At 48.2% G+C, this 12,099-nt stretch overlaps 2 protein-coding genes across 2 annotated transcripts; one reads left to right on the forward strand and one right to left on the reverse strand.

The window, feature by feature from the left end:
* The first annotated feature begins 2,367 nt into the window (after nt 1-2,367).
* On the forward strand, nt 2,368-3,547 carry LOC120675158 (putative receptor protein kinase ZmPK1). The gene has a single exon (XM_039956241.1). The coding sequence runs from the start codon at nt 2,379-2,381 to the stop codon at nt 3,315-3,317; it is 939 nt and encodes a 312-aa protein (XP_039812175.1). The 5' UTR covers nt 2,368-2,378; the 3' UTR covers nt 3,318-3,547.
* A 3,539-nt stretch (nt 3,548-7,086) lies between these two features.
* Nucleotides 7,087-8,952, reverse strand: LOC120675157. Its single transcript, XM_039956240.1, has 4 exons — nt 8,750-8,952; nt 8,472-8,675; nt 7,653-8,396; nt 7,087-7,578 (listed from the first exon to the last, which is right to left on the reverse strand). Exons 1-4 carry the CDS (start codon nt 8,892-8,894, stop codon nt 7,208-7,210), a joined length of 1,464 nt encoding a protein of 487 aa, XP_039812174.1. The 5' UTR covers nt 8,895-8,952; the 3' UTR covers nt 7,087-7,207.
* Between the last annotated feature and the right edge of the window lie 3,147 nt (nt 8,953-12,099).

Here is a 12,099-nt window from a genome sequence, read left to right on the forward strand (position 1 = left end):
TGACGCAACAGCGAGGCTGCTAGGGATGCGAGGAACAGCCCCGAGACCGCACGGGTCCAGCGGGGTGCTTTCCTCGCAAGCCTTCTTCTAGCGTCTCCTCCACCGAAGACCACACGGGGGGTCGAGCTGGCGGACAGCGCCCTCCGCACCGTCTCCCCGAGAGCAACCTTGTCGCCAGGGGGGACGATGCGAAAAATAGCCACCAGACCTGGCGCTAACGCCATGGTCAGGCGTCTCCATCCCCCTTCAGGCTAGGGGACATCGCAGGAGCAGGACCCCACGGGCCCAATGCTCTTCTGCTGATCCCACTCAACCTGAGGGATGGAGCGCACGCCCACTCCAGTCTTCCCCCACCGCTCGCAAGCATTCTTCTAGCACCGAAAGCCTAAAAAAGCTAGACCACCCCCTCTGGGGGCTGGTCACAAAAAGGCAAAAGAAACATTACAAGAGTTGGGCAATACTGGAAGAAAGAGCTGGGAGGCTGGAGAAGAAAGGGAGCCCCACGACCCCTATTTATAGTTGTGCCGGGCACAAAGCTTCAAGATTGTCAAAGAGCGGAGGCTTGTATCGCCCATGACGACGCGGCACTCCACGAGCAAAGGAGGTCCTCGGTCACCGCGCCGAGACACGACCGAACGAAGTAAAGCGGAACTGAGCCCCTGGACGCTAAGCGGTGCAGTGTCGGCTCTGGCCGGCTGCCCTTGAACGGCGCGCCACAAAGCAACCAGGAACAGCGGGGCCAAGGCCCTGCGTGCGGGACAGCGTGATGAGTGCACCAGCTGCCAGGCAGCGGGCGCCACCGTCGCCCTGGCCCCCCCTCAGTGCGCGGACACGTCTTGTCCTTCAAATAAACAAACAAAGGGGCACGCACCTCGAAGTACTCCCCCTGTGGGCGTACTACCCTGACCGGCGTGTTGTCACATCCACTAGGCTGGCGCCCAGGCGCGTCTGGCGGGTGCGCGGCATTGATTGATCACTTCAAAGGGGAAATTGCTGAATCACCCTTCGGCCGAATCCCCTGACTCGACCAAAGCCTCGGGAGCTAGTGTCGGGAACCACAATTAGGGGCACCCTAATCGGGGTACTAAGATCGCTTTAAAACACAAACACCTGTTAAGGCAACTGGGCCCACAAAGGCCCACGGCCTGCTTCCCATCCGGAAGAAAGGAAAGGACTCAAAGGAGCCCAGCATGCGGCCCATTCGCATCCTCCTCGAACCCGCGGAATGATCTCCGCCTCACTCGAGGGTCCCTCTAGGGCCCGCTGGATGAACTCCGCCTCGCTCGAGGGCTCCCCCCGGGACTCTCGACCGCGCGACATATCTCCGCCTCGCTCGAGGCCGTCTCTCGGCACAAGGGACAAACGGCCCCGCCGCCCAACCGCTCACCGTACGGAGGCGTTAAATGCCAGCCACTCCGCCACGGCACCCGGGACAGGCGGCACCGGGCCGCCATTCCCACAGTAGATGTGACCGGGGTCCCATCCGCTGACTCCGGTCACTGCTCCGCCATCTCGGTTGCTGTAGCAACACTGTGGGGCATACAACGCGGGACAAGACGGCTCGGCACTGCTCCCGTTACTGTTCTGCCGACACCGACCATCCGGACTCACCTCCCACTGGGGAAGGGGTCCGACGACGCCATGTGTCCTTCCGAGAGAGGCGCTCAGCATACACGGTCGGAGTTGCGGATCTCCCCCCCTTTCAGAGGTCCGGGACCTCCACGTGTCCCCCGGACCTTCTAGTGTGCACGCCCGCACTCCGACCAGGGGGTCCGGGGCCATCCCGCGCCATTACTACCGTCGGGACACTGCAGGACGACCGGCGCAATCTTCGCAGGACAAAGGACGAAATCCAGGACGACAGCGACACGCGCCGCCTTCCCACAGTATACTTCCTACAGTATCCGACCACTGTGCCCCGCAATTTAGGGGAAAACGATGACTTCTATGCCCTTACTCATGTGCACCGCCCCTACTTGTGACTATAAAAGGAGGAGGTGGGCTTCCTTTGAACGGGCTCTCACGCTCAGACGCTCTCACACAGCTGGTCCTTCTCTGGCTTCTCTTTTCCAAGAGGACGTTCAAGGACTACTGAGGCCTCATCTCAACCGACTCCACTTCTAGCAGAGACCTGGGAGCCTCCCTCCCTCTCTCGCCTGGCTTGTATCCCCTACTACAAGCACTCCGGGTGCAAGATAATACAGTGCCCTCGCACACCCCCTTTGCTGGACGTACGGCCCCGCGGCCGGAACCAGGATAAACCGTGTGTTACTGTGATTTCCTCTTGCATCATCATCTGGGACGAGGAAACACGCAGCATTTACTAGTTGGGATCCGGGCCCCCGGGTCGGGACACCGACAAATATATACCCAAGTCAATGGAGGCAGGCTACAGGATGGTAACAAGCCAGTTCAGGATGTTCACACACCGCGAGTTAAGGGAAGCAACAGGAAAATTTAAGGAAGAGATTGGAAGAGGGGGCTCTGGAATTGTTTACAGAGGGGTACTTGATGATAAGCGAGTAGTGGCGGTAAAGAAGTTAACAAATTTCTCATACAGTGAGGAATTGTTGGCGGAGATGAGTATCATTGGAAGGATTAACCACATGAATTTAGTAAGGATGTGGGGTTTTTGCTCCGAGGGTCAACACAAACTATTAGTGTATGAGTATGTGGAGAATGAATCACTTGAAAGGTATCTATTTGGCAACGTAAGTAGTGAGAGACTAATTGCATGGAGCCAGAGGTTCAAAATAGCATTGGGAACAGCAAGAGGCTTGGCCTACCTGCATCATGAGTGCCTTGAATGGGTAATCCATTGTGATGTAAAGCCAGAGAACATACTCCTGACCCGAGACTTTGAAGCTAAGATAGCAGACTTCGGACTAGCGAAACTCTCGAAGAGAGACCGTTCTAGTTTCAAACTCACCCACATGAGAGGAACCATGGGGTACATGGCACCAGAGTGGGCGTTAAACTTGCCGATCAATGGAAAAGTTGATGTCTACAGCTATGGTGTTGTCCTTCTTGAGATTGTTACAGGAAGTAGGATCTCAAGTGGGATAACAGCGGATGGCAGGGAGATCGAGCTTCGGCAGTTCGTGCAGGGCTTGAAACAATTTGTGGAGAGTGAAGACGTCAAGGATATAGTTGATCATAGACTGCAAGGTCATTTTAATCCAGAGCAAGCAATGATAATGTTGAAAGTTGCTATAGCTTGTCTTGAAGAAAGGAACAGCTGGCCTACAATGAATGATATTGTAATATCTCTATTGGCATGTGCTGAACAAGATGATCACCCCGCCTACTCATGGTGAGCTGCAATAAGCAATAATGTCTCTGTTTGCAAAATGAGGATTTCAGATTCTCGAGTAATATTTGGAAGTAAGGCAAGGAGTACTTGATAGAGAAATGTAGGTAGGTTGCTTCCTCAAATTCTGATTGACTATGGAGCATTAAAGCAGCATTGTTTTACAGCAACAAAGCAGTATTGTTTTACACCACACTAATGGTGGATATTATCATACTAATATTTCTTATTGGATGGAATTTTACAAAATGTTAGTTTGTTTATAAAGCTCCTGGTCACTAACTTTTAGACACATATGGGTTTGATGCAACTTCTATAAAATTATTTGTTCGGTCAGTATTGTTTGTCTTCTTTTAGAAACCTCCTTTGGCGCATTCACCAGAGGCCACTTATTCATACCTAGCGCATCCATGAGAAGCTGCTAAAAGGTCAGAGTAATAGGTTGCGTAAATTATGAAGTTATCATCAATTTAACTATCTGAAAATTATGGAACACTAAACAAGCATTTTTTTTTCACACTCACACTAGTGGTGCATATTTCTCATACTAATATGTCTTCTTGCCAGAAATTTCAGTATTTTAAAAATGTTAGTTTGTTTATAAACTTCCTGGCCACTAACTCTTCGACATATATATAGGTTCCATACAACTTGTACAAATTTATTTTTTGAGTTATTACGTTCGTTCCCTTACTTTAAAATCTAATTGTGATTTTACCCTCGTTTTTTGTTTGTTTGTGATTTTACCCCTACTATTTGTATTTGAATACTCCGTTTTCCCATATTATTGACTTTGCTAGTTGCACCCAGAAATAACAAAATTACAAAAAAGATAAAATCCATTATAATACAGTGAAAAAACAAAAATACCCCTTATCCCTTCACTATGCGCTTCCTAGCCCACTTATCTCCGTGCGCCAGCCCTATGGGGCGGTGGCTGTGTGAGGCCAGTGGTGGGCGGCAGCGCAGCACACCGAGGTGCGGCAGGGGTGGGTACAGCCCCCGTTCAGGCCACGCGCGGATCGGGCACTGACGGGTGCGTAGCCTCGGCATGCGGGAGGCAATCCTGTCATTGATTTGGAGGTAAAGTAAAATTGCAATTTTGTTTTTTATTCAGAATGCTTTAAGTGTGATCCTAGGACGAATTAGCTTCAGTCCTTAGGGCAATTAGCTTATTGTGGTTTTGAATGTGGTTTTGCTCTTACAATTGTTTCATGATGCTGTCGAAATTTTGACAAAATTTGTCAATCTTTGCTAAGATTCTAAAAGTATGCTATTGGTTGGAAAATTTATTTTTGAATTCTTCGGAATGTTGCTCAAAGAATTTATGTAAAGCAGGGGTAAAATCACTAGACTCTCATAAAAGTACGGGCATATTCGCAAGAGCAAACTTGCACTTCTTCCAGCTCATTTAACACTGTTACATGCTGCTCACGGAGTAGGGCAAGCGGAGTCTTCAAATTCAAAAAGTAGGGATAAATCACAAACAAACAAAAAATGAGGGTAAAATCACAATTAGATTTCAAAGTAAGGGCAAGAACACAATAACCTCTTATTTTTTTAGTAGTAGTTGTACAGCAACTTTATTCACTTTTTCTCTTAGTGTTAGAAGGTTGATTATGTAACTTGGGCTCTGCTTTGTGTTGGCCGCATGGGCCTCTGGTCATGCGCCGGACCTAGGGGTATTGAGGTGTTGCGTGTGTATTAGACCGTCCACAGTGGAGGGAGCAAATGAAGGAGCAAATACACTGTTTGACACTGTATATGCACTGTTTGGCACTGTAGACAGAGAGGACGTGGGAAACGAAGAGGGAGCAAATTTGCTCTTGCTCCCTCCGCTGTGGTCAGCCTTAGGCAAGGATCCCCTGATTAGGGTGTTTCTATAAACCCTTGGGCTATCCTTGCCTATATATGTAACTACTTCTGGGAATGGATTGGACTAAATCCAAATCTAATTGGACTTTGGCTCTTGGATTCTACTGGATTTGGATCTTTTTGAATATGAATATCCATTGCTTTAGATCAATTAGGATTGGATTCTTATTGGATAGAAAAAAGAGAGAATCCAAATCCTATTGGATCACGAGGGGAGGCGGGGAGCACTACCAGATACGTCTCTCCCCCGCCGCTGCGCGTCTCTCTCCCGACCGTCGCGCGTCTTCTAGCTTGCCCTTGCCAGTCCACCGTGTGTTCGGCACCTCCACCGTCCCCGCGTCACTGCTCGCATGCTCGCTCCCCGTCCTGCTCAGCACGGAGCCCTCTCGGCGCATGCCTTTGGCCAAAGCAGCCTGCCTTCACCTCGGCGCTGAGCATCTCGAATGCCTACGCCGCGGCTACCTCGTCGAGGCTGCAGTACTTGCCGAGTCGCTGGTCGCGCCGCTTCCGCCACCCTGAGCACTGACCGGCTCGCTGCTCGCGCCGCTTCCGCTGCCCTGAGAACTCGCCGGCTCGATGCTCGCGCTGCATCTGCCGGCCCGAGCCCTGCAGCCATTGAAGGAGAAGAAGCTATAATGCTTCATCCTGCATTTGAACTCTACAAATCGGCCCCTCGTAGAACTAAGCCAGCAAAAGGCATGGGATGTGGGCTCGTGGTCGCGGTGTGAATGAGGAGGCCACGCCGCTCTTTGCCGGCGAGCTTGCCGCCCGGCCGATGAAGACATCCAGCATGATCGATGCGCTTGTGCCCTCCCACTACATGCTTGGACTTTGGATTATGTTGGATGGATTTGGATTAACTGAAGTAGGATTGGATTGGAGTGGATGTCAGAGACTAATAGTTAGAATTGGATTGGATGGTGCCTAATTTTAGTACATCCTCTTTCACTTAGATCTTCTCATGCGTAATATAAGTTAAAAGACGCCGATTGTAATTATATCAGTATTCTTCATCCTCTTTTACCCCCCCCCCCATTGGTGCATCCATGACTTCATGAGAGGCTACTTATCATATTCATACCTTATGCATCCATGAGAGGCCGCTCAAAAGGTTAGAACATTAGGTTGCCTAAATTATCAAGTTATCGTCAGTTTAAGTTAGGCCGCTCAATAGGTTAGAACATTAGGTTGCCTGAATTATCAAGTTGTCATCAGTTTAAGTATCTGTAAATGTTTGTCTGCATCCGTCCAAAAAGAATTCAAACAACATGCTAATTAAAAAGAGAAGCCAGCATCTGGTTCAAATGAATCTGCAGAAAATCAGAATAAGCATTCAGCTAACTAGAGCAGTGACAAATTGAGAACATTACACTTCCAGACAAACTAAACGGGTACTAGAATGTTAAGATCACCAACAAACTGACCCGAGTCATCCATTATTGATAGTTCCATATACTACTTGATTAATACTATGCCAGCAGTTGCAGAGGAGCAAGCTAAGAGGAACATCGAGCGTAACCGTCCTTGCCCCTAGCGTGTTCGCCAGAATTCCCCAAAGCCATCAGTCGTCACTAACAGCCAGGGTTCAATTTCCCGACCGGACCGGCCTAACCGCCGGGCTCCGGTACCGGTTTACCGGTCCGGTTAGGCCGGTTACCGGTCGGAACCGGTCAAATGCGAATTTGAATTCAAATTTTACCGTGGTGGCGGTTCCGACCGGTATACCGGCCGGGTATACCGGTATACCGGCCGGTTTTGTGTTGCGACTCACTTCGGTATACCGACCGGTTACACCGGTATACCGGCCGGTTTGGCCGGTATACCGGTTGTTTAGAGTATTTTTTCGCCGCTTGAAAAATTAATTCCCGGTGTGAAATAAAAGGAAATTTCGACATGAGCTATGCACATTTTAATGTAAATGACCCTACCAAAGCAATGAGTTATAATTATGCATACAAATACAATAGTAATAGGGTGCATACAAATACGGAGTCATACACTTATACACATGAAATGAAAAGTTCAACGTAGGAATGGGAAGACCCCCATTTGAGATGCGGTTTGGTATTCGGCGGTGGACATCAAAGCGATACCTCGCACTCTAAGCAGCTCAGCCTTGTAGTGTTGCCAAGTTTGGCCCGTCCACGCCGATGTTGTCTGCCATTCCTGAACTAACATAGTGTAAAAATGGGGGTCTTCCCATTCGTACACCCATCTCGTCGGTGGCTGCATGCTGATGTCAGGAATGGGATAGTGAAAAGAGTGCCTCGAATCGCTGTAGGAGGAAGAAGAGTTCTGTGGACTGTCATAGTCCGTCGGTCCACCTGTTCTCCTCTGCGATTGCGGTGCTCCATGGTCGGTGTCCTGAGTAGCATGTGTGAACTGAGTTTCCCCTGCAATCAACCATATTTCATAATTAGTAGTCAATAGTCAGAAATATGTGTGTATTTATATGTGCAATATATACCTGTGAAACGAACACCACGAGCATGACCACTACCACCAGCAGCATCATCAGCACCACTACCTCCACCACCAGCATTAGGCTGAGCACCGTCACCATCATCACCATCATCGGCCGAGCTGCTATCCTCGGACTCCTGATACGGAGGACTACGCTCACCTTCGCCATCATCAGTCTCGGTGTCGCTGCTCACTGGTTTTGCTGTTCCTTTGCCTTTTCGACGCTTCGAGTCACCCTTCTTAGGCCCCTTGTGCAACTTTCTCTTCCCTAGGTGAGTGTCACCTATATTTTGACGTGCCCAATCGCTGATGGAATCATTCCCCGTAGCCTCACGTAGATCTGACACGTTTATTTGATCTCTGACAATATGGGACGGGAGAGGGATGTCGCCGTCATCATCATCCTCGTCCAGAACTGGAGCCCGGTTAGATCTACCATATTCCATCCATTCCCGCACCGGATTTTTCTCATCATAGAATGAAAGATGGGCTAGCTGGTCAATGAAATCACCTTCTTCACGCATCAGTGGGCCGGAGACCTCCTCGAGTCGGAGACGAAGATTGTAGTTGACATAGACAAGCTTATTAAGTTTCTTGTGCGACAACCGATTGCGAACCTTTGTATGCAGCAAGGCAAAAGTACTCCAGTTCCGCTCGCATCCACTGGATGAACAACATTGTGAAACAAGCCTCATGGCAAGGTACTGCAGTTTTGGAGTACTTGATCCGAACATCATCCACCAGGACGCTGCATGTGCAACCGAGTATGTAAGCAATATTTTCGAAGAGAGAAAATAACAATTTTATACGGAACAACTCTTACATGGGGATGTCTTTGGGTCCATCGCCATCCGCATTGCCATATCACTGCTATACTCGCCAATTTTCTGCCGAAACACGTCAAGCTCCTGCAATGCCTGGACGGCGCTCTGGAGATCCGTCATGCGCTGAAATGTATCCTTAAGTCCACGAAACATTTGTTGAGTTGGTTCCATCGTATAGGCATACCTCGGATTTAGGACAGCAGCTGCAAAATATAAATCACTTCAAATAAGCATTATTTCAATAGAGTTTAAAAATAGACGACTGATGTGTGCTTACCTGGACCCACATACGTGCCTATGAACACATCATCCAACCTCTCGTCCACCACCTCAACATACTCTTTCAGTGTGGAAACATTTGTTCCAAAGAAAGACTTCAGCTCCTGTTTCATAGTCTGGTAGGCCATCACGACTTCGCACATGTTCGGCTTCTTGTCCTGATCAGCGAAGCGGAGGAACTTGTATATTGGTTGAACTGTGTCGATGATATATTTCAATGCATCCCACCACTCCATACTTGAAAAACTTGCATGAGTAAATCTACCATCTTCGGTATTCGCCCATTTGCTGTGTTGGAACTCAGTAGATGCCATCCACTGCATGAAACGATCACGTTTCCGATAGATGCTCTCTAGGAACATGTAGTTGGTTCCAAATCGAGTGGCATTCCACTTGACCAACTCACCACCGATTGCGTTCCTCATCATTGTATTCAACTGACCATGATTGTGTAACCAATTTGAAATTCGCTTGCACTGCTTGATGATAACACCATGTTCAGGCCTTCGAGCTATATCCTTCAACATCAAATTGACGGTGTGTGCTAGACAAGGTGTCCAAGCTATGTGGTCATACACATCACTTAGTAGTTCATTGCATGCTTTTTTGTAATTCGAGCCGTTGTCGGTGACTACGTGCACGACATTCTCCGGTCCAATCTCTTCCACCACCTTTCGAATCTCCTGCAATGGAAGACGGATTTTTTAGTAACATGACAAAACATACACAATGTGAATGGAACAGGTTGAGGGACTACCTTGAACAAATATGCAGCATTTTGAATTCTTCCAGTCGCATCAATAGACTTATGGAACCACATGACCCCATTGCAATATATCAAAAAGTTGATGACACTCATCCTCGTCGGACCAGTCCATGAATCACACATTAACGTGATGCCAAATAAGGGCCAGTCTTTCTGAAACTTTACGTACCTCGTCTTCAAGTCTTGCTCATTCTGATCAAGGTACTTGCCATCAATATCCCGTCCAGTGGGTGATGCGATACCTTCACCTGCAACCATATGAAAATCATAAGATACAAAAATGTAAGTTTATAGGTATCATTGCAATGAAAGAAAACTTACCCCACTTCTGTGTCTCCCTAACCGCGCTGATAAAGTATGGACTGTCAGCCTGTCTTCCAGGTACTCCTGCAATATGGAAAAACTTTGACCAAGCTTTACCAATAGCTTCCTTTGCGTTCTTACCCTTCTGCGTCCAGGAGCCTGTATCAATCCTTGTTTGTGTCATTCCTCTTCTCCCACCAGCTGCCAAGTTATAGTCCTCCACCACAGGACTCTCCCTCTGCGAAGTGGACTTTCGAAACATTCTCTGCATAACATTCCCCCTCGTCGAACCACTACCCCCTCCACGCTCATATGCACCTCCTCTCTGTTCCACCCCCCGTCGGAACTCTGCTTCCGCTCTCGATAGATCCATGGCACGCTGCACCTGAGCCTCCTCATCTTCTTCATCACCGGGATAGTTTCCCTCTGCTGCAGCCTTCTCCCGTCTCAACCTCTCTCGGGCCCGGTCAGCAGTTGCCTTCTTTGCCCTATCCAACTCACGCTGAAAGAAGTCCCGCACATCAGGTGGCACATTCCTGCAATGGATCACCTCTGCCCCGCGCCCAGCCAAATGTTGTTTCAATCTAGTCGCACCACCTCCTCCTTTCTGCGTACGACAATAGTTACATCGCCATCCGGGATAAAGATTTTCACCGTGTTCCCACACAACATCTCTGCTTGCCATTGTCTATCTGCATACATGCACAACAAAAATATATCATCTAATATTCTTACTCCTACCTAAGTTATAGTGTCAAAAATCATCTAATACACCTAAATTAAATCTAGCTAAAACCTACTACATAGTGCAAAAAATCATGTAATATAAATAAATCTTCCCTAAATTCTAAATATACCTAAGTCATACACCTAAATCCTAAAACAAAACATCTAAATACACCTAAATCCTAGGGAAAAAAAAAACAAACCTGACCGCGGCTTACCGACGCTAATCGGCGGTTTACCGCCTCCCCATACCGGTAAACCGGCCTCCCCGGGCGGAAAACCGGACGGGACCGGTAGATCTACTACCGGTCCGGCTTACCGGTGAGGGAGACCGGTTAGCCGGGATCTGAGAGCGGCTAACCGGCCTCGAGCGGCGGGCGGCGACTTCTGGCGGCGGACAGGGGTCAGTGAGGGGGGAGCGGGTGAGGGAGGCGCTGGTGAGGCTTCGGCTGAGGGACACGCGACGTTAAATAACCTCTGCCGCGCGATGGGCCTTAATGGGCCGCGGTTTTTTTTCTTTTTCTTTTTTTATTTAACTTATAAATTCCGAAAACCATACTAAATGAACGAATTTTGGAGAAAATTTGACACCATTAGATTCATTGCACCTTGAAGTATTTTTAGGAATTTTTTGGGAATTTTTCATTTTTTTGAATTCAAATTTAAATTTTGAATTTGGACCGGTTTCATACCGGACCGAACCGGTACCGGTCCGGACCGGTTTGACCGGTAACCGGTCAAACCGGACCGGTTACCGACGGTTCGGTTAACCCTGCTAACAGCAGCAAAAGCAGATGAGAGATAGGCCTCACCTGCGCGACAGGCACACCGAAGTAGCGCTGGGCGGAGAGTCCGATGGCGGCCGGACCCCGGCAGCTACGGCGGCGTGGTGGAGCGGCGCGGAAAAGGAACTCCGAGGAGCTCCAAAAAGGCAAAAACTTCCGGCCCCATCCGCCGCACCACCGCATGGGAAAAAATTGCAATATTAGAATTGCAAGTTTTCTTTCGGCTTAACGGTTCGATCTGCTAACCGGGGCGCCGCGCGGCCTTAGGCCTTGTTTGGCTTCATGATTTTTTTCAAAAGTCTCTATCACATCAAAAAGAATCTTACTATTTTATAGTATTAAATAAAATCTGTTTATAAATATTTTTTGACAGCTGAGTGCTTTTTCGCGAGACGAATCTAATGAGCCTAATTAATTCATAATTTGCTACAGTGATGCTACAGTAACCATTCGCTAATCATAGATTCAGATACCTCATTAGATTTGTCTCGCAGTTTAGCCCCAGGGTTCTGCAGTTAGTTTTATAATTAATATTTATTTAATACTTTTAAATACTAAAAAGTTTCAGAGACTTGAAAAAAATCCATGGAACCAAACAACCCCTTAAAGCGTCGAGTCCGTCTGGGCTCAGGTGGGGTTCACATAGTCAATGATATATAGATCCGATAATATATATTTAACTTTTAGATTTTTTAATAATACAAATCTAATTTTATCGCATTGGTAGGGTTCGATCTGCTAACCGGGGGGCGCGAACTGTGAGGCGGT

This window comes from Panicum virgatum, chromosome 5N, assembly GCF_016808335.1.
Source record: "Panicum virgatum strain AP13 chromosome 5N, P.virgatum_v5, whole genome shotgun sequence".
NCBI classification, from domain to species: domain Eukaryota; kingdom Viridiplantae; phylum Streptophyta; class Magnoliopsida; order Poales; family Poaceae; genus Panicum; species Panicum virgatum.

Coding starts and splice junctions, on each gene's coding strand:
- LOC120675158 (XM_039956241.1), top strand. CDS start 2,379: ATGGAGGCAGGCTACAGGATGGTAACAAGCCAGTTCAGGATGTTCACA.
- LOC120675157 (XM_039956240.1), bottom strand. CDS start 8,894: ATGTGCGAAGTCGTGATGGCCTACCAGACTATGAAACAGGAGCTGAAG. Junction 8,676..8,749: donor AGGCACGTATGTGGGTCCAG/GTAAGCACACAT, acceptor TATATTTTGCAG/CTGCTGTCCTAAATCCGAGG. Junction 7,579..7,652: donor TCGTGGTGTTCGTTTCACAG/GTATATATTGCA, acceptor GGTTGATTGCAG/GGGAAACTCAGTTCACACAT.